This window comes from Eleutherodactylus coqui, chromosome 2, assembly GCF_035609145.1.
Source record: "Eleutherodactylus coqui strain aEleCoq1 chromosome 2, aEleCoq1.hap1, whole genome shotgun sequence".
In the NCBI taxonomy this organism is placed as follows: Eukaryota; Metazoa; Chordata; class Amphibia; order Anura; family Eleutherodactylidae; genus Eleutherodactylus; species Eleutherodactylus coqui.
This window is the reverse complement of record NC_089838.1, coordinates 159,750,727-159,771,537: the sequence shown is the minus strand read 5'-3', so window position 1 is coordinate 159,771,537 and position 20,811 is coordinate 159,750,727. Positions and strand designations below refer to the sequence as shown.

General features: G+C 44.6%; 1 protein-coding gene across 6 annotated transcripts in view; it reads left to right on the top strand.

The window, feature by feature from the left end:
• CADPS2 (calcium dependent secretion activator 2) overlaps nt 1–20,811 on the top strand; it is a 458,085-nt gene that overhangs the window by 109,160 nt on the left and 328,114 nt on the right. For all 6 annotated transcript variants that reach the window (XM_066591847.1, XM_066591846.1, XM_066591844.1 and 3 more), the window contains exon 8: nt 1,692–1,831. In XM_066591847.1, the coding sequence (XP_066447944.1) occupies nt 1,692–1,831 (140 nt within the window). The remainder of the gene's footprint in view (nt 1–1,691; nt 1,832–20,811) is intronic.

Below are 20,811 nucleotides of genomic sequence, written 5' to 3'. Positions count from 1 at the left end.
TCCCATGATGCACTGCTGCCTCTCTCTCCTCAGTGCGCGCTCCCGATGACACCGGTCACATGACTGGAGGACCGGCATCATGGAGACGCATGCTTCACTGCTTTGAATGGAGCCTGCAGCCGGCCGGCCCCATTCAAAGTAATGAGAGAGCAGGGAGAGCAGTGCGATCTGCTCCTACAGCTGTCACAGCAGTAGGAGCAGATCGTGATCTCTAGCAGCACTTTCAATAGCAGACGATGGTCTGCTATTGAAAGTGAAAGTAGCACCAAGCATGCCCTACACACATGCCCCCCCTCACAGTGTCCCCTCCACACTGTCCCCCTCCAGTGCCCCCCCACAGCCCCCCTTCACAGTGCCTACATACAATGCACCCCCAAAGTGCCCACACACAGTGCACCCCCCCACAATGACCTCCCCACAGTGCTGCTAGCACCCCCCCACCCCTGCATCTGACAGCCCGGCCGCCGGCACTGCTAGCACCCCCCCCACCCCTGCATCTGACAGCCCGGCCGCCGGCACTGCTAGCACCCCCCCACCCCTGCATCTGACAGCCCGGCCGCCAGCACTGCTAGCATCCTCCCCCCCCCCCCCCCCACCCCCCCCACGGCACCTGACAGCCCGGACGCCGACACTAGCACACACCCCCCCCCCCCGTTCCCGCAGCATCCGACAGCCCGGCCCCTACCAGCACCACCCCATCCCCCCCCCCCCCCCTCCCTTTCAGGTTCTTACCTTACCAAGAAGATCCAGCAGCAGCGCGTCCCCTGCAGGCAGACCAGAGCTTCCCAGCCGCTGAAGCTCTACTGCACATGCGCCGTAGAGAGAACAAGCTGGAAGCAAGAAGCGCGTCCCCGACGTCCCGTCAAGACCTGGAGCCGGCCCGACAAGAACAGAAGACTTGTCGTAACCATGGACGACGGAGGAGCAACACCGGGGGGGGGGGCACCCCTAAAGGTAAGTCAATAACTTCTGTTTGCATCATTTTCCATGCACAATGTATATTACAAAGTGCATGGAAATGGGCAGACAGAAGTAATGAGATGTAATGTTTCTGGCCGGACAACCCCTTTAACTTTGAAATAAAATGAAACCCAATTTAATAGTTGGTAAAAGTAAAGATTCACACCACATTCTTTGGTACTAAATGCTTTTTAGATTCAATTATATCCTACAATTTGCAGCATGTTTAGTTTTTCTTGACAAATTTGTTACATTGTATTAGGAGGATGGGAGACCTGTCGCTTTAGAATGATTTTTAACACACAACTGTCATTTTTAGGAAAATGAAGTGATTTGCACTTTTGCTATTTATTAGAGATGAGCGAGCATACTCGATAAGGCAAACTACTCGAGCGAGTAGTGCCTTATTCGAGTACCTGACCGCTCGTCTCTAAAGATTCAGCTGCCGGCGCGGGTGACAGGTGAGTTGCGGCGGTGAGCAGGGGGGAGCAGGGGGGGAGAGAGAGATCGTGTGATCTGATGCTATCATGTACAGGGTTGGTGTGTACCATTTTTGATCAGTTTAGCGTATTTAGTGGAATTATATATTGTAAGTAATGATTGCTTCATTACCTGTTTTCAGACTTTAAATACAAAATGTTCTGTACTTTTTTATAGATTTTGATATATTTTAAAAAGTCATGCAAGTGCATTATGCAGGTAATTAGTGTGTTATATATTTTTTTCCTTAGGTAATACTTATGCCAACTCCAAATAGTTCAAAGATGCCAGAACTGCATAAAATGACAGTTCCCAAAAACAGCCAAGACACTGATTTGAAGATTAAACTGGCAGTAAGGATGGACAAACCACCACATATGAAACATAGTGGGTAAGCCAGTTTATAAACTTGCTTCTACAAACCATGAACAGGATTTCATTGTTTATGGTCTCTTTTGGAAAATGAAAGAACCAACATGATCACTTCTAATGTGCAGCAGTTCCATTTTTTTCTGTGGTGTAGTTTTGATAAATCTTCCCCCAGTGCTTCACAGTATAAAGGCTCATGCCCATGACCGTGTCAGACTCTGCCAGCAGAATATCGCAGTGGAGTCAATCACGGCGCCCCCCTAAAGACCCCATAATCGCCGCCTGGATCCGCTGTGCGCATCCCGCCTGACGCACATGTGCAGTACAGCGCATGACGCGGTCGGCGCTGGGCAGGGTTGCGTTTTCACGCAATATTTCCGCTGTACTGACAGCGGAAGTTTAGCGTGACTGTTGGCTTCCATTGACTACAATGGAAGACGGCTGTACGTGTTCTCATGGCAAATAGGACATGTGGCGGTTTATTTCATGTGGTGGAATTCTGCAGTGTGAACATTGAGCTATTAAGTTCAATAGAACCTAATAGCTGCGGTGTAACGCCGCGGACTTCTGCCGCGTTTCACGCAGTGGAAATCCGGCCATGGGCATTAGCGCACGCAGAATAGCATGCAAACATGCTTCCATTGATTGCAATGGGCATTTAGTGTAATAAGTTCAATATGTGCTATTTTTTTGGTGCAAATACGTAGGAAAATCATGCAAATGTTTTTTTTTTGTTTTTTTTTTTATTTTGTGGAAACGTAATGCGTGCGCAAAATAGGTACTCTTGAACAAACCGATTGAAACCAATGGTTTCTGTTTATTGCATATTGCGTGCACAATATGCTGCGCAAATATGTTTATTTTAAAAACCTATATATTTACAAATGTTATAAAAAAATGTAAGATGTCTGAGTTGTAGCATTTGTGTAAAACTAGCACTAAGATACCATAAATGCATTTACTCGCCTCTCTGCTCCCCACTGTGCCCCGCGCCCCTGTTTCGAGTCCCCCCCCCGTGATGTTATGTTTACAGGCTGCTGCAGCCAATAACTGAGCTCAGCGCTCGGTTGCCTAGCTATGTTATTGGCTGCAGTTGCTGTAAACTGGGCAGGACTGCAGGCTGTAAATAAGCATGGGAGTGGATCACCAAGCAGAGGCATGGGACACAGCAGGGGCAGGCAAGTACACAATTATTAGTTTTCTTAGTGCATGGGAAGCTGGTTTTGCACAAATGCTACAAATTCTGAAAACCCCTTTTATTTTATTTTTGGTTTTTATTCTGCTGAAACTTTCAATAAAACTGCATTGTTTACATTATATTAAATTAGATGCTATTCCACCTTTTTCATGAAAGTTGTTACATAGTAACATAGTTAAATAGTATGTTAGGCTGAATGAAGACAATGTCCATCTAGCTCAGCCTATTTCCACATTCTAGTTGATCCAGAGGAAGACAAAAACCTCAAGAGGCAGAAGCCAATTAGCCCATTTGGGGAAAATTCCTTCCCGACTCCATAATGGCAATCGAAATAGTCCCTGGATCAACCTTTGATACTTTCTACCTGACTGTAAGACACAAAACTACAAACCTGCTGATCACCTAATGTCTATATCCTGTAATATCCTTCCGCTCTAGAAGGCATCTAGTCCCCTTTTAAACTCCTCTATGGATTTTGCCATCACCACGTCCTCAGGCAGAGAGTTCCACAGTCTAACTGCTCTTAGAGTAAAGAACCCCCTTCTTTGTTGGTGATGAAACCTGCTTTCTTCTAGAATGGAGGATGCCCTCTTCTTACTTACGCACTCCTGGGTATAAACAGATCATGGGAGAGACCCTTGTATTGTCCCCTAATATAACAATACATAGTTATTTGATCACCCCTTAGCCGTCTTTTTTCCAAGGTGAAGAATCCTAATTTTGATACCCTGTCTGGATATTCTAGTCCCCTTATAACATTTATTAATTTAGTTGTCCTTCTTTGAACCCCCTCAAGCACTGCAACATCTTTCCTGAGCACCGGTGACTAGAACTGTACACAGTATTCCATGTGGGGCCTGACAAGTGCCTTATATAGTGGGAGGATAATGTTCTCATCCCTCGCCTCTAGAACTCTTTTAATGCACCTCTATAAATATAATACTTCTGTTGAATGATGCAAAGCATTACTATTCAGTTAGAATCATTTTATTAAATGCTCATCTGTCTATATATTGCTATTGAATACTTGCTATGTTGTGTCCTGTGTGCTTTTAGTTCACTCTCAGTACATCCACCTAAATCGTTAAGTACGAATTAGAAGTGAATAATATTAATTAGCTAATTTTTACTGTATGGCCTGCACAATAGCCATAATCGTTTCTCTTCAGGTATGTGCTAATGAACATGTATGACAGTTAGCCCTAAGACTCATATCTTTGGTACTTGGCTTCTGGGTCAACCACATATAGCAAAGACTTGCATTCAACTTTGTACTATTGTATGCTGCAATATGACTGCCACCCCGCCTCTCTGACAGCAAGCTCAACCCACACACAGGATGCGTAGCCCAACCGTGGGAACACATAGGCTATGTAATAGTTATAGGTATAAAACAGTAGTACCAAAAAGTGAACCCTGCATAGTTGTACATATGATAATTTTGCAAAAGCCCCACGATTACGTCGGTGAAGGTGAGCAGCTCTGCTGCAGTGGAAATCTTCATTACAAATGACTCCCTGCACTCAAATTTTGACTAAAGATTGTAATGTAAATTTTTTTTTTTTTTACCTTGTGTTTCTATATCATATATAATCATTGTTAGCTGTCATAATAGCTGCACAGTAGAAAATATAAAGAATTTTTTACACAAATCTTTCCACATCAGGTGTATTTACTCAGGTGATCTTCCCGTGCAAGTTCTATCTGACAGAACTCGCACGGGAAAAGGACCCGTTTATTGTAATGAGTTCATGCACACTAGTGACTTTGGTACTCAGACCAATGATCCCAGTTTGAAGGATCGCAGTGTGTCCTATTTTTGTCCAAGTCTTGCCTGAGAATAGGGCATGTAATGTGCAGTGTCCGCATATCACACAGCACATGGACAGAGTGTCTGTGTTCGAGTTGTGTCTGTGAATATCGCATACAACTATCAATGCCCATGTAAATACAGCCTTAGCTATACTTGGCCTATTTCACCTTTGTTGATCCATCTTTGCTTCCATGCATGAACAGTGTATCTTTAGAACTGATCCTGCAGTGTAACCTAGTGGCTGCTTTAATCATCACAAGGCTCGCAGTGCTGATCTGGAGTGAATAATGCAAAAGGTTTAGCTTTTGTTTTTTTGTTCCCCCTCTATATATAATATTAAAGCAAGTCAATTTATCAAAAAATCCCAAGGAATCCTTAGAAAATAATGTGGATCCTATGCTACAACTTCACTAACTTGCACCAAGACTAAGGAAAGGGTGAATATTTTTTGTGTCTAAGGTGATGATAATGATGGTATGTTGTCCCAGTTTGTATTTCCTGCTTATATATCCCATAACAGGGTTTTCTAACCATCGGGGAATCTGCTGAGTCGCACTTTTCAGGGTGATCGACTTCCTTGCTGCCATTTAGGGTAATTTTGCTACTAGGGATACTTAAGGACAGTTTTTACATTCCTTTTAGGCGCACACTGAGGAGGATACTCCTGTTGACAGCAGTGTCCATGGAAAATTGCACTTGGATATATGGACTGGTCTACAGTAGTGGCAAGATCCATATTTTATTTTCATCGGTGTTATCACCTTTATCCTCACTTCATGTTGTGCCATAAGTCATCTCTTATGGTTGTGCTATAGATTTTTTTCCCCTACATGTGCTATGGCATTATACACGTAACAATATCAATGTCCTTTTTTAGCATGCTGGATTTTGATACATTTATTGTTATTTTAACTGGCTGATGTACATGGCTTCGACCGTGTTAATTTAGTACAGGGGTTTACCTGTTGTTCACACAGAAAAGTTTATGAAGTTGTTGTTACTTCAAAGGAACTGGGGAAGAAAATATGCATACACATAGAGGAGTGTTAGATTCTACTCAGACTGCATGTACCGATGCCCCTCTGCAGAATGTGCCACCCGTCCCACTGTCCTCGCTTTTTACACTCAAAATAATGCCCTTTTGTATTCAAATGTAACTCCAGACTGGAGGTTGCAGCCCCTTCTTAGCCTTAAAGTCATGCTCCATCCCAGCATTCCATTGCCGCTTCCTAATGTACTTTACAACCTTTCAGTATATACACATAGAGGTCAGTTAGATTCTTCTCAGTATATACACAGAGGTCGGTTAGATTCTCCTCAGTAAAAAAAAAACATGTCCCTAGGCTTCATGGTTTCAGAGAAAAGAACAATCTCATGAATCATAGATGTTCGCAGTTTTTCATGCTTAGAATTTAATATTGAAGTTGTAGCCACTTTACTTTTCCTATTTAGGACCTAAAGAATGGTCATGCCAAATTTCACTCTCATACAACACTGGGAAGTTAGAGAATTAGTAGTCAGTCAGTCAGGGTTTTCGTATATATATTATTATTTTATTGAGGCATCATATATTTTAACCACATCTTAGTAAAGGTTACATTTTAAGCTTAACATAAAAAAAATTCACCCTTTCCTTTGTCTCAATAGTTAGTTTATCATACAAATTAATTTTAGCTTTTTTTTTCTTCAAGAGTGATGCTGTTATTTCTGTTTATGTAAACATTGTTTTTGGTCCCATTCCACAGCTACTAGGTGCCTGGCAAGGCTGCATTCAGACGAACGTATATCGGCTCGGTTGTCACGCCGAGCCGATATACGTCGTCCTCATGTGCAGGGGGGGGGGGGGGGAGGGGAGATGGAAGAGCCAGGAGCAGGAACTGAGCTCCCGCCCCCTCTCTGCCTCCTCTCCGCCCCTCTGCACTATTTGCAATGGGGAGAGGTGGAACGGGGGCGGGGCTAATTTGCAGAACTTAGCCCCGCCCCTGTCCCGCCTCTCCCCATTGCAAATAGTGCAGCGGGGCGGAGAGGAGGCAGAGACTGGGCGGGAGCTCAGTTCCTGCTCTTGGCTCTTCCATCCCCCCCCCCCCCCCCCTGCATACGAGGACAACGTATATCGGCTCGGCGTGAAAACTGAGCCGATATACGTTCGTCTGAATGCAGCCTAAAGCTGCAAATTGTGGTAAACTGTAAGGTGATCATAACAAGTCAATAGTTTTGATATGTTCAGATGCAAAGTTTTGAATCCCAGCTGCTGTAGAACTACAATTGCAAGCATGCATTGCCCGTCAGGGGCTTAAAGGTTTTCACTAAAAATGACTTTGAGCACCTGATGTGGTTGCAAAAGTCAAACATGACTTACAGCTATCCTTTGATATCTTTATAAATCTAGTAATAAAGTTTTTATGCAGTGTATATACGACTTGTATAGCATGGGATAGCTAATAAATATATCCATAAATAATGAGATCTATTCTTTTTAGATGATGAGGCTCGGGGGAGCCTGTGATCTCCTATTTACTGCATGATCCGTAACATGCCTGGTCTAGGAAGCCCAGAGATAGAGGACGTTGGTTGAATACAATGCGACCATGACTATACATCTTGAGAGAGACAACACTCCCTCTCTCTTCATACTTTGCGCTTGCTCATTTTGACAGGTCTACCACTGATAAGAAGTAACATAGTATGTAAGGCTGAAAAAAAAGACTTATGTCTATCATGCTCGAGAAAGATATCCAAGCCCCTCTTAAACTCTTCATTTGAGTTAGCCATCACCACTTTCTTAGACAGAGTTCCGTAGTATCACTGCTCTTACAGTAAAGAACCCCCTTCTATGTTAGTGTAGAAACCTTCTTTCCTCTAGACGTAGAGGATGCCCCACTATTAGTCACAGTCCTCGGTATAAACAGATCATGGGAGAGCTCTCTGTATCGTCCCCTGATATAGTTATACATAGTTATTAGGTTGCCCGATAACCATCTTTTTTCTAAACTAAATAATCCCAATTTTAATAACCTCTCTGGGTATTGTAGTCCATCCATTCTGTTTATTACTTTAGTTCGCCTTTGTATCTGTTCAAGCTCTGATATGTCCTTCCTGAGTATTGGTACCCAAAACTGTGCACAATATTCCATGTGTGGTCTGACCAGTGACTTGTAAAGAGGAAGAACAATGTTCTCATCATGTGCCCCTATACCTCTATTAATGCACTCCATGATCCTATTTGCCTTGGCAGCAGCTGCCTGACACTAGTTGCTCCAGTTAAGTTTACAGCTAACTAAAATCCCTAACAACCTTTTCCATGTCAGTGTTACCAGTGGTCTCCCATTTAGTGTGTAATGGTGATCTGTATTTTCCTGCCCATGTGCATTACATTTATCAGTGTTAAACCTCATTTACCACTTTAGTGCCCAAGCTTCAACTTATCCAGATCCTCTTGCAATCCTGTGTCCTCTCTTGTGTTAATTTCTTTACACTCTTTTTTGTCATCTGCAAATATTGATATTTTACTGCACATTAATAAAAAAAAAAATAGGACCCCAAACCGACCCCTGTGGTACCCCATTAGTAACAGTGACCCAATAAGAGTATGTACCATTTATAACCACCTCTGCTTTCTATCACTGAGCCAGTTACTTACCCACTTACACACATTTTCACCCAGACAAAGCAGTCTCATTTTATGCGGTACAGTATCTAACACTTTGGGAAAGTCCAGATACACAAGATCCAGTGACTCTCCCTGGTCCAGTCTAGAACTTACCTACTCATAGAAGCTGATCAGGTTGGTTTGACAGGAGCGACCCCTCATAAACCCATGCTGATACGGAGTTATACAGCTATTTTCCTCGAGGTACTCCAGGATAGCATCTCTTAGAAACCCTTCAAACATTTTACCCACAATAGAAGTGAGACTTATTGGCCTCTAGTTTCCAGGTTTGCTTTGGACTCCTTTTTGAATATCGCCACCACATTGTGTCAGGGGGATGTCCCTCTTACTGTACACAAAGCATGGGGTCGCAGCGGCATGAGGATGCGCTAAGAGAGAAATACAATCATATTGTGCAAGCCCAATACCGAGGGGCTGTCAAGCTGTGCTCTGTTGCCCAACACTTTAGGCATACAGGTTAGCACTTTTTTGCCAAGTGCAAATACTTTAGATTAACGTTTTTGCAAACAATATAGACCCAGTTTACAGGTAAATATATGACCCATTTACACGTAATGATTGTCACGCTAAATTTGTTAAAATGAACAAAAATGCGTATTTGTTGCATTTAAACACGAACCCATTGTGCAAAATTTGTTTCCTTTTTATTTGTCACTCAGTTTTAGCTTGCATGCAAATCATCACTGGTTTGCTCACTTCTTGCTGCGTCTACACGCTCCCCGCTCAGTGTTTCACATAGATTGTGAGTGAGTAGTAAGCGATTCTCAGTGATGATCTGCCTGTCTAAACATTCTGCGCAAAGAACTATCTGGTAACGTTACTCGTTTAGACTGACATCCCATGTAAATGGGGCAGTACGCATTCCCAATGCATATTTCAAGGTCTGGAAAATATGGTGTGGCTGCACTTGTGAACTTTAAAGTGATTGTCTGGTAAATCGTGTTAAGCAACTTATCAATGTGCACTTTTTCTGGCTCTTGTCATTGGGTGGACAGAGCAAAGACCTTAGGATATAGCTACTGCCACTAGGAGGCGACACAAAATACAAAAAGTGTTAGCTCCGCCTGCTGGCTATATCCCTCCCTGCCAACACCCGGCTAATCAGTTTTAGCTTAGTGTCCATAGGAGGTGGACGGTCTTCCCTGCAAGGGCTGAATTGATTCTCCAGAATAGGCCAGGGCTAACGGGGAGATTTAACTCTCCCTTTTAACCCAACCAAGGAGGCGAACAGAAGTAGAGCAATCCTTCTGTTGTCTGCCTGGTCCCCTCAGAAGAAAAATGAGGACCACGCGGGTACCCGGGGAGCCAGCCATAGAGCCGCCCCCCCCCCACTCCCGGTTTCTGGTACAGGATCCCCTCCCTGTGCAGGGCAGCGTGACTGCTCTGCTTGAAGTGATTGCTGGCTGACCCCAAGGGCCATAGAACCCGCCAGACATACAGCTCCCCGTTTTTTTGCTTTTTTCCTTGGCCCACCTTGTGTCCTTCCTCCAAGAGCGGCTGGAGATGGGGCTCGGCCTCCGTTTTCTCAAGGGATTGGTTTCCGCCTTGTCTGTCCTTTTTCAGTGCCCCTTGTCATCCAGGTCGGCTGTGCACACTTTCCTGCTGGGAGCCGCTCACACCGCACCCCCGTTTCACTCCCCGTTACCACTTTGGGATTTGAATCTGGTCTTGGACACCCTACACGCTCATCCATTCGAACCATTAGCAAGGGTACCATGGCTGTTATTATCCTGAAAGTTAGCCTTCATGGTGGTGGTTACTTCCCTCCGAAGGGTCACCGAGGTCATGGCGAAGCCACCTTTTACAGTGTTCCACCAGAATGGGGTTGTATTGAGTCTGGTTCCTCCTTTCCTCTCCAAGGTGGTGTCGTCTTTCCATATCAACGAGGACATTGTGCTGCCTTTGCTCTGTCTGGTGGCAGTCCACCCAAGGGGACGGGCTCTGCACACTTGAGACCTAGTGCGAGCTCTGAAGATCTATTTGGAACAGACTTCATAATGCCAATGCTCTGATCCTTTATTCGTGATACCGGAGTGTGCAAGACGTGGTCTCTCAGCCTCCAAAAGTCATCATATCACGCTGGATCCGCTCGGTGCTGGTGGAGGCCCACTGGGCTATGGGTAAGACACACCGTTTCGAGTGACAACACACTCTGCCAGGGCAGTGTGAGCCTCATGGGTGGTGGGCAATGGTGCTTCCGCCTTGCAAGTGTGTAGGGGGACTCCTAGTCGTCCCTACACACTTTCTCTAAGTTCTACCGAATTCAGACTTTTTAACGTCAGCCAATGCTTCGCTAGGCGGAAGGTTACAGACGGCTGTAAACTGTCGACGAGCATTGGGGATTTTCCTTTTACCATCCATTGGGGATTGCTTTGGAATGTCCCAAGGTCTTTGCTGTGTCCCCCAATGACACGAGCCAGAAAAGAGGCTTTTTTACTCACTGTAAAATCTTTCTCATCTCGTCATTGGGGGGCACAGCACCCACCCTTTCTTCCTTTCTATATGACACCATGTTTTGTTTTCTACTGCTGGCATACAAATTGATTAGCTGGGTGTCGGCAGAGAGGAATATAGCCAGCGGGCGGAGCTAACACTTTTTGTGCTTAAGTGTCGCCTCCTATTCGCAGTAGCTATATTCCACGGTCTTTGCTGTGTCCCCCAATGACGAGATGAGAACGGTGATTAGAAAATCCTCTTATTTCAAAGCTCCACAGTTTATTTACTCTGAGGCTGCTTCAGTTAGACGCAAAGGAACAACACTGCTCATCTATAATCCAGGGGAGATGTCCATACCTGTACATTGCAGAGGGTAACACAGGCCGACAGTTGGGTAAACCTCAGCGCTAGTGCAGAACACTTACACAGAAAGACTTGCTGCTGGATCGTGGGCTTCTCATTGACTCAGCATTTATACAGAACGAGAAGCCAGCAATGTTTTTGATGCTGAATGAAAAGTCTGCTTAACAAACCGCGAAGGACAAGTGAGTGATTTGTTTCGGATTCACACTGAGCGATTACCACTCAATGTGTTTCTTTGAATGAATTTTGAGCGATAATCGTTACGTGTAAATGGGCCTCAACACCCTGCTGCCGTATGTGTAACTTGCACATAGTTCATAGATCACTGAACACAACCTGCGACCAGAGCAGTCCGTCACTGCAGCAATATTTACTACCATACATTCTAAACACTACAACACAGGAGTGACAATTTACAGTGGGTATTGTTGTATAGTTAAAGGAGATGTCCCGCGCCGAAACGGGTTTTTTTTTTTTTCAACCCCCCCCCCCGTTCGGCGCGAGACAACCCCGATGCAGGGAAGTAAAGGAAGCTTACCGGAGCGCTTACCTTAATCCCCGCGCTCCGGTGACTTCAATACTTACCGCTGAAGATGGCCGCCGGGATCCTCTGTCTTCGTGGACCGCAGCTCTTCTGTGCGGTCCACTGCCGATTCCAGCCTCCTGATTGGCTGGAATCGGCACGTGACGGGGCGGAGCTACACGGAGCCGCTCTCTGGCACGAGCGGCTCCATAGAAGACTGCTGAAGACCCGGACTGCGCAAGCGCGGCTAATTTGGCCATCGGAGGCCAAAAATTAGTCGGCACCATGGAGACGAGGACGCTAGCAACGGAGCAGGTAAGTAAAAAACTTTTTATAACTTCTGTATGGCTCATAATTAATGCACAATGTATATTACAAAGTGCATTATTATGGCCATACAGAAGTGTATAGACCCACTTGCTGCCTCGGGACAACCCCTTTAACCTTTTATTATTGTGTATCATAATAGAACATGTTGCATGCCAGATATGCCACAGAACTCCTTTACAATCTGAGGATCGCAATGACCAGTGTAAAGTAGCAGGCCCTAAATCATTAAGGCCCTTATCTTTTATTTTACGGTTTGATTTGTTTAAATTAAATTTTAGGTTTCAAATATTACATTTCATGATAAAAGGGTGGTTTCACAGCTGCGTTGGGGGTTCTCTTTTCTTCTCTGTTTGAGGAGCAGGAAAGGGGAATCCCCATGACCGAACAGTGCTGAACGGACCCCATTGACTATGATGGGGACCTTTCACTTTCCACCCAGCTGCCCGGCTTTTAGCCGGAAGAAAAAATGCTGCATGCAGCTTTTTTGCTTCCAGTATTTTGTACTGTATCTGCGACAGAACCTCCGACTGCACTCACCCACCTCCAGTGTTCTTCCTGTCCCTACAGCAGAGACCAGCTGGAAGAGTTCACTTTGTGCAAAAGTCAGATCGGACTTGATCGGAGGCTGTGACTTTCCTTCCTCCCCAGATCTGCTCAGAGTAAAACCTACTGCTGGTCCTTTAGTCTGATCCCTCTCTACGTTGAGTGGTGAAGTGATGGGAAGAAGGCTGGTCATGTGCAAGATCGCTTGGAGTGCCCTTGGTAAGTATAATGCCACTCTCAAGCATCAGCAGTCATGCGCTTGACTTTCACTTCTGCGTATACTCCAGTGTGGTTGTCCGCGCCATGAAAGGTGTGCTTCAGTGAATGAAGACATGCCCTGATGTAATCATGCATCCAAGAGGCAGCATTCAACCCTGCCCAGGTATGACATGTAAACTCACTAGTTCTTGGGAAGTTGGTGCTGCTGTTGCTATTCTACAACTGTGCTCATTGAGGCTAACCTACTTCATGGATGGCCATGAAGGTGATGCCGAAACCCAACAAACCGTGAGTAGTCCGTCTGGATGAATACTATGTCGTTTCAGGGTAACAAAGAAACTCAGAGGTTCGAACTGGAGACCAAGAGAAGAGCTAGAAATATGCTCTATGTGCCCAAAAACCTTGAGAAAAACTATAAAAAGCAATTGTGTAGAGTGGACTGCCAACATGGTAAAACAGGAACAAGCTGCTCTGATGAATATGAGCATGGTCAAACCTGTCCCCTACTTCTCAAGCAGGCCTCCCCAGGTCACCTAAAAGACCCCATGTGCTAGAACCTCCCAGTTCGGATTTGGAGGATTTCTTTCAAGATCTGTTGGATGGGGAATCAGCAGACAAAGAGGGTTCTTTGATTGATCAGGACAAGAAATATTACTTTTCCTCAGATAACTCGGGGAAACTCTTCAAGGCAGTGACAGAAGACATGTGGGTGGAAGAGGATCAGTAACCGAGATGCATTCAGGATGAGATGTTCGGGGTACTCAAGGCAGTGAGAAAAACCATCAAAGTCTAAGAGGTTCAGTAAACGAGATCCATTCAGGATGGTATGTTCGGGGGTCTTGGATCTCCCTGCAGATTGGTGTTTCCTGTGACTGAAACATTGAAACCGTTGATTATGGTTGTGTGGTGTGAGGCAGAAACCAAACTGACTATCTCTATGGACTTTAGAGATTAGACTTCTATTTTCTCCAGAGGACGTCAAGTTATGTGAGCAGATCCCTTAAATCAATATTCAAAACCCGAGGAATAATAAAAAGGAGGATTTTCATGAATTAGACATGAGAAGGGATGTGCTAGCCTGTCTACAGGCATCAGAACCATTTAGAAGGGATAATTTGTTTATTCAGTTCCAGGGTCCTAATAAAGATAAAGCTGCCTCAAAGGACTCCAATGCCAGATGGATTAAAATGGCAATCCACTAAGCCTATAGGGCTCAAGATGTATCCCTTCCAGAAGGTCTTAAAGCTCATTCGATAAGGACCCTTTCATCAAATTGGGCTGAGCGAGCAGAAGACTCTGCAGAACAGATAGACAGTGCATCCACTTGGACTAACATCCACACCTTCACAAGAAGTTATCGTTTAGATTTACATGCCAATAGAGACCTGGCCTTTGGACAGAAAGTACTTAAAGCTGTCGTCTGTTCTCCCTCCCCGAGTTTCCATATGTGCTGTCATGACTGGACGATGTGGAATATAGGAATTGCGTCTTAGTGTTAATTCAATTTCCATGTGTCCATCATGACAGCAACTCTGCCTACCCACCCTTAAAGTCGTTGTATTCTAATACATGTGACGTAACATGGTATGGACTGCTTCCGTTAATGAAGTCTACATCCGTTGTAGTTATTAGAAGCCTCTGGAGATGGTTGGAGGAGGTGCTTTTAATCTCTCCACCTTCCTGTCCCAGAGGTCAACCTCCATGTGTGCTGTTATGATGGAATTGTGGAAATTGCATTAATGGTTAGACATAATTACTACAATTCTGAATAATTGTAAGAGTTGCATAATTATTATTAAATAGCACTTTATCGTGCATACTGTGATAGTTAATGCTTGGAATAATGTGTTTTAATTTGATAATGGAGATACTTGTAGCAAATTTATATATATGATAGACTAATCTGTCTAGTATGTCCTTGGAGAGTAAATTACTATGTGCTAGCTTTTAATCATTCCGCTAATTGCTGTTGCGGGAGTTGGGGAAATCATGGAAGTCTTAATAGGGTGCAAACATTTTCACTGTCAAGGCTAACACAGCTAATTGTGCTGCTATTTCACATTTACAATTATTCTGGCATGTGCGCAGTTTTTTTTCTGTGTGTGGTATGTCTTTATTATATACATTTCTATTTAACAACTATATATAACAAATTTCTACTTGACTACACTGTATTTCATGAACTGTACAATAACATTTGAGAGTGTGTTCACATCTGTGCTTATCATTTCTGTTCTACTCCAGGAGCAGAAGGACAAAAATTACTGAACGTGGTGTATCCATTGTATGATGGACATGAATGGTGCTTAATGCACCCCATTGACTATAATGGGGTTTGTTGCGTTTTTGTCATGGTGTCTGTCATTTTACCAGGAAAAAAATTGCGCTGCTTGCTGTTTATTTTTTTCTCTACATTAGAATCTGTAAATATAAACATACCCCAGTAATGGCTTGAAAAACAAAAGATTAAAACCAAAGACCTCAATTTGGACTTGCAGCAGTAATCCAAAATATAAATCACATGAATGACAAAGCATACAGGAGTGCAGCAGGGACTTAAGGCCCATTTACGCAAAGACAATCTTTCAAATGATTGAAAGATTGACCATTTTAGTAATCGTTTTGCATAAAGTGTTAATGGACACTAAAGGCCTGTTTAGACAGGACGAGCGCCGACACTCATCCCCGCACATACTAGCTCCCGTGCACCTCCACGGGAGATAGTATCGCTGGCTCACAGCGGGGAGGCTGCAGGAGATTTCTCTCCTCGCGCTCCCCTCTCTCGTGAGTTAACATAGTGGCCGTTCAGTACTGAACAGCTGCTATTTACACTGAGCGGTCAGCTTATCGTTCATTGCTTATGCTGCATAAACGATGGGTTGATCGCTCAGTGTAAATAGCAGCCGTTAAGTACTGAACGGCTGCTATGTTAAATCAATGGAGAGGGGCGGGGGAGAGCGACGAGTGAAATCTCCTCCTGCCACCCCGCACTCTTGCTGGCCACTTTATGAGTGAGTTAGCCGATAGTAGCTCCCATGCAGGTGCACGGGAGCTAGTGTGTGCGGGGACGAGTGTTGGGCATTGTTTGCTCGACATTTGTCCCGTCTAAATGGACCTTAATATTTTATCAATTTCATTTGCATGTAAAGGTTCATCCACCTGTCTTCTCTTTGTCTTTAACTACTTGAAAGAAGGCAAATAACAGCTGAATGCGCCCATAGTGAAGCAACATTAAAAAATCGCACATGAGCTTATTGTACTTACAAGAGTGTGCACAAAAGTTAGCATAACAAACAATAGACAGTGTATCAGGTGTGCAACAGCCTGACTCGAGTTTTGCTTGTTTAGAGCTTCTTCTGGGGGTAAGGGGGTTGGAGGGGGAGAACACTCCTAACTTTATAAATGACAAGCAGCAAGATTCCAAATCCTTCCTTCTGTCTACGCACTTTAAAGGGGTGGTCTCGCGAAATCAAGTAGGGTTATACACTTCTGTATGGCCATATTAATGCACTTTGTACTATACATCGTGCATTAAATATGAGCCATACAGAAGTTATTCACTTACCTGCTCCGTTGCTGGCGTCCCCGTCGCCATGGCTCCGTCTAATTCTGATGTCTTCTTGCTTTTTTAGACGCGCTTGCGCTGTGCGGTCTTCTCTCTTCGGCTCCGCTCGGCAGCATCGGCGTTTTGGCTCCGCCCCCTATAGGTAGTAGACTTGGTCTCCGAGGTTTCTCTGGCTATATCCAACAACCCTCTGGGGTGCCGACCGTATAGCAACTCAAATGGTGAGAAGCCTGTGGTACTTCCCGTATGGAGAACATGGGATAAGGTAACAGACGGTCCCAGTCCCGACCATCTTTCTCTACTGCCCGCTTTAGCATTTGCTTCAGGGTCCTATTGAACCTCTCTACCAACCCGTCCGTCTTAGGGTGGTATACCAAGGTTCGTATTTGGTCAATTTTAAAGAGTTGGCACAATTCTTTTGTTACTTTGGACATGAACGGGGTCCTTGGGTCCATGAGGATTTTCTTGGGAAGACCTATTCTGGAGAAGATAAGGGACAACTCTTGTGCAATGTTTTTGGGAATAGGGCTTTTTAAGGGGATTGCCTCGGGGGTATCAAGTGGCATAAACTAACAAGACCAAAATGTATTGATGTCCTCTAGCCGACTTGACTGTGGGACCCACTAAATCCATTCCAATTCTTTCAAAGGGAACCTCTATAATCAGGAGAGGCACTAAGGGACTGCAGAAGTGTGACACAGGAGTAGTGATCTGACAGGTGTGGCACGACTCACCGTACTCCTTTATGTCTTTGTATACCCCTAGCCAGAACAACCTTTGAAGGATTCTATTCTGCGTTTTATCAGTTCCTAAATGTCCTCCTAATACATGATTATGTGCTAAGTCTAGCACCTTACTCCTGTACGGCTTTGGCACGACCAACTGTTCCACCACTTTCCCGCTTATTTTCGTTACTCTATACAACAAGTTATCATTCATCGCAAAATGGGGAAACCGTTGGTCAGAACCCAGTTTCTATAACACACCATTTATCACTACGACATTTTCTTTGTCATTGATAAGAGTGGGGTCCCTTAACTGGGCTGTCCCAAAGTTCCCAGGGGCATCCTCCAGATCGGACACATCCTGAACCGAGGGGTAGACTTCCTCCTCAGCGTCATCTCCAGCCAAGACCTGTAAAGGAAAAGTTACATTCTCTGGTTCAACGTCCAGACCCCGCTATCCTGCTGAGGTGTAAGGTCAGCTGGGTTTACATCAGTCTGTTTAGAAGGGATTATCATTTTTCCCCATAAGTCCCGGAATACAGGAAAATTGTGCCCCAATATCACTTTGTGCATCAATCCCTTGACAACACCTACATCATAGGTCACAGTTCGGGCATGAGTTTCAAAGTTACACTGTGCCATAGGATACACCCTTGTGTCACCATGTATACATACCACACTTATGTGCTTACCCGGTATGAAGCCTTCTGCTATCAGGCTAGCATGCACCGTCACACGCCATCGGTTCATTGGTCATAGGGCACTGAGCCAACACATGCCCAAACCCCTGGCATCTTCAGCATCTCAAAGGCCCTGGTTTCTTTGGCTTAGGAAACTGGTTGGGGCTATCAGAGCCTTTCAGCTCCAACAGTGCCCTTTCTGGTGGCCCGAACTCCTTCCCGCCATACCACAGCTTTCCTCCGGCATCTAGTGGTCTCTTACCCCGTGCAGGTCTGGAACTCGTAGCAATGTTGCTCCCTCCTCAGCTTGACAGACACTGACTCCCTGGAGCTGCAGTCTTTTATGCTCCAGTAACGGGGTCAGTGCCTACAGCTGAGTTTAGAGCCAGAGTGAAGCTATGGACTGGATCTCCACCCTGTCCAGACTAAGAGCCTGGGAGGGAGATATACTCCATCCACAACCTCACCCTTTACCTGCTTGCACTACACACAAAAAGAATGACACTATAGCCAGGCCTGAATGGGATAATATAAAATTGAGGCTGAAATGGGCCTAAGGCCTGACACACAAAATGGCTGACTTCCTACCAGTCTTTATATCACACTGTCGAAGCTGGATGGTCGTATTGATTAATTGCCCACCACCTGGGTCGTTTTAACCAGGCACTTAAGAGATGTTGGGACCAGGGGATGCATTGAGGGCACGAACCAAGGCAAACGGGCTCATGATACCCTAAACAGACCAACAGAAGAGAGGATCATTTAATTGTCCGACAAGCATGAGCAGCTCCAACTGTTTCATTGTCTGCCACCCAGAGACAGGTGGCACTATAGTTACAGACCCTTGTGTCCGTTGGAACTATTTACAGGTGCTTGCCTGGAGACATTCCTGTGACACCCTTGCTGTGTGCATTCCTGTGACACCATTGCAAACTGAGCCGTTGGTTGGTGGGTGTCATGAGCGACATGAGAAACCAAGCCAAGCACTTGCAAATGGTTTGTACAGACACAGGGGCCTGCAATGATGGTGCCATTTGTCGGTGGATGGTGGACAACAATTGAAGCTGCTCGCGCTTCTCGGACGATCAGACAAGCTTGCCAGAAGACCCTCTCTGCTGGTGGTTTGTTGAAGGCATCCTGAGCCTGGTTGTGTTATGTGCCTTCACACACCCACTGATTCGAACACCTAACAGTCTGGTCTGAACAGCCCAGGTGGTGGGCAATTCGTTCATATGACCATCCTGCTTCTCACATTCCAATTCCACAACCCTTCTCAAACTGTTAATTGGGCAAAATCTCTTTGATTGTGTCGTAGAGGCACCTAGTGGTCAACAAGCTCTACACAAGTGGAAAAAGAGGTCACTACACACAAAGAGGCTCTGATGGCCTTTTTATAGGCCGAAGATGGAACCACTTTTGCAGGTGACGAGACCTTTAATCTAATTACACCACAACTGTAGTCATTTGCATATCTGCCTGAAATATAACAGAATGCCAAGTTTTGTCGCAAAATGACAACTTCATGCTTATTTTTGACAGTGTATTCCATACCCTATTTCAGCATTTTGAGAACACAAGCTCTTATTTGTGTAGAGGATTGTGGTATAGAAATAGCCTGTATGCAAGATAGATACCATGTCAAGAGTATCTTGACATGTCAAGTCCTCACAGAGCTGGCATTACAAATCTGTTCCTTATTTTGAGATCCCCTATCAGAAGGCCTTATCAACCAGTTCATCAGAAGCGCAACAGCTTCTCATATGGCAACTAAACAAGTGCCATTTCTGACCAGCCTGAAGGCAGGATGATCATGCCAGAGGAAGTCTGTAAAATTCTATTGGCATCCATTCAAAGCTGAACACCTATAATTTATGAGGGCTACCACCATGTGTGCGCCTCTCTATCAACCAGCTGTTACATGGCTGTCTCCCTGTAAAACAAAACGCAGTTTGCAAGAATCCATGACTTTTGTTCTAGTGGAAAAGCCAACCACCTAGCTACAGCATCCCACTCAGCAACTGGCCTGGTGGTGAAGGCCAGTTTGCTGACCACTTCTTTATTTCCAGGTCAGTCTAGAGCCACAAGTTGAGAATCCAGTCTCAAGCGGACAAAAAGTAGAAGAGGCCGACATCTAAGTATTTTCCGATCCATTAAGGTTCAAACAGCTGATGGAGTACACTTAAACTAGGTTAACTGCTATTTTTCATTAACGGAAGCACAGCCAAGTGTAAATTTCTATTTTATGATACAGTGAAATCTACCCAACGTTCCAATTTCAAGTCTCTCTTTGCCACTAGTTATTTGGGGCTCTTAAGGTCCACAAGCATCATGCCTCTTTGAAGGGGAATGCTGGCTGCACGCTTGCAAGATCTCGATCACGTGTACCAGATCTCGCGAGTATGAACATTTATATGCCCTTTTGTATAAAGCGATGATCGTACACATATTAAATGCCTGTGCGCTTTTTTTTCCTCCCCTACAGCACAGGGAGGCCACCAATACCCATCAGTTGTTGCTAGCTCGCCATCTTTTCCCTATAGAGTTGCTAGCTGGCTGTCTTTTTCTCCATGGTGTAGAAGATTGTGGCACATACAACACCTCGATTTATTTTTACATTACTTTGTGTGTAAACATTTGTATGTGAATTTTCGGCACAGAAATGTGTTTTATAGAATTTTGTTTTAATAAAACAATTCCTGCTTGTAACAAAGTTATGTGAAGATAGACAATGGTGTGAACAGCCCATCACGACACAAGGTTCTCTGCTTTCTGGAAATATCTAGGTGTGCACTTTTCGAGGGGTGTAATTCCTGTATTTTATGGGTTACTTACAGTTGGAAACTAAAATTTACCCCTTTCCAGTTCTAGTAATTTTCATGAAGGCAAGTGCATATAGATTATAGGCCTATTAACTCTGCACCTGTTGAACCTTAATTC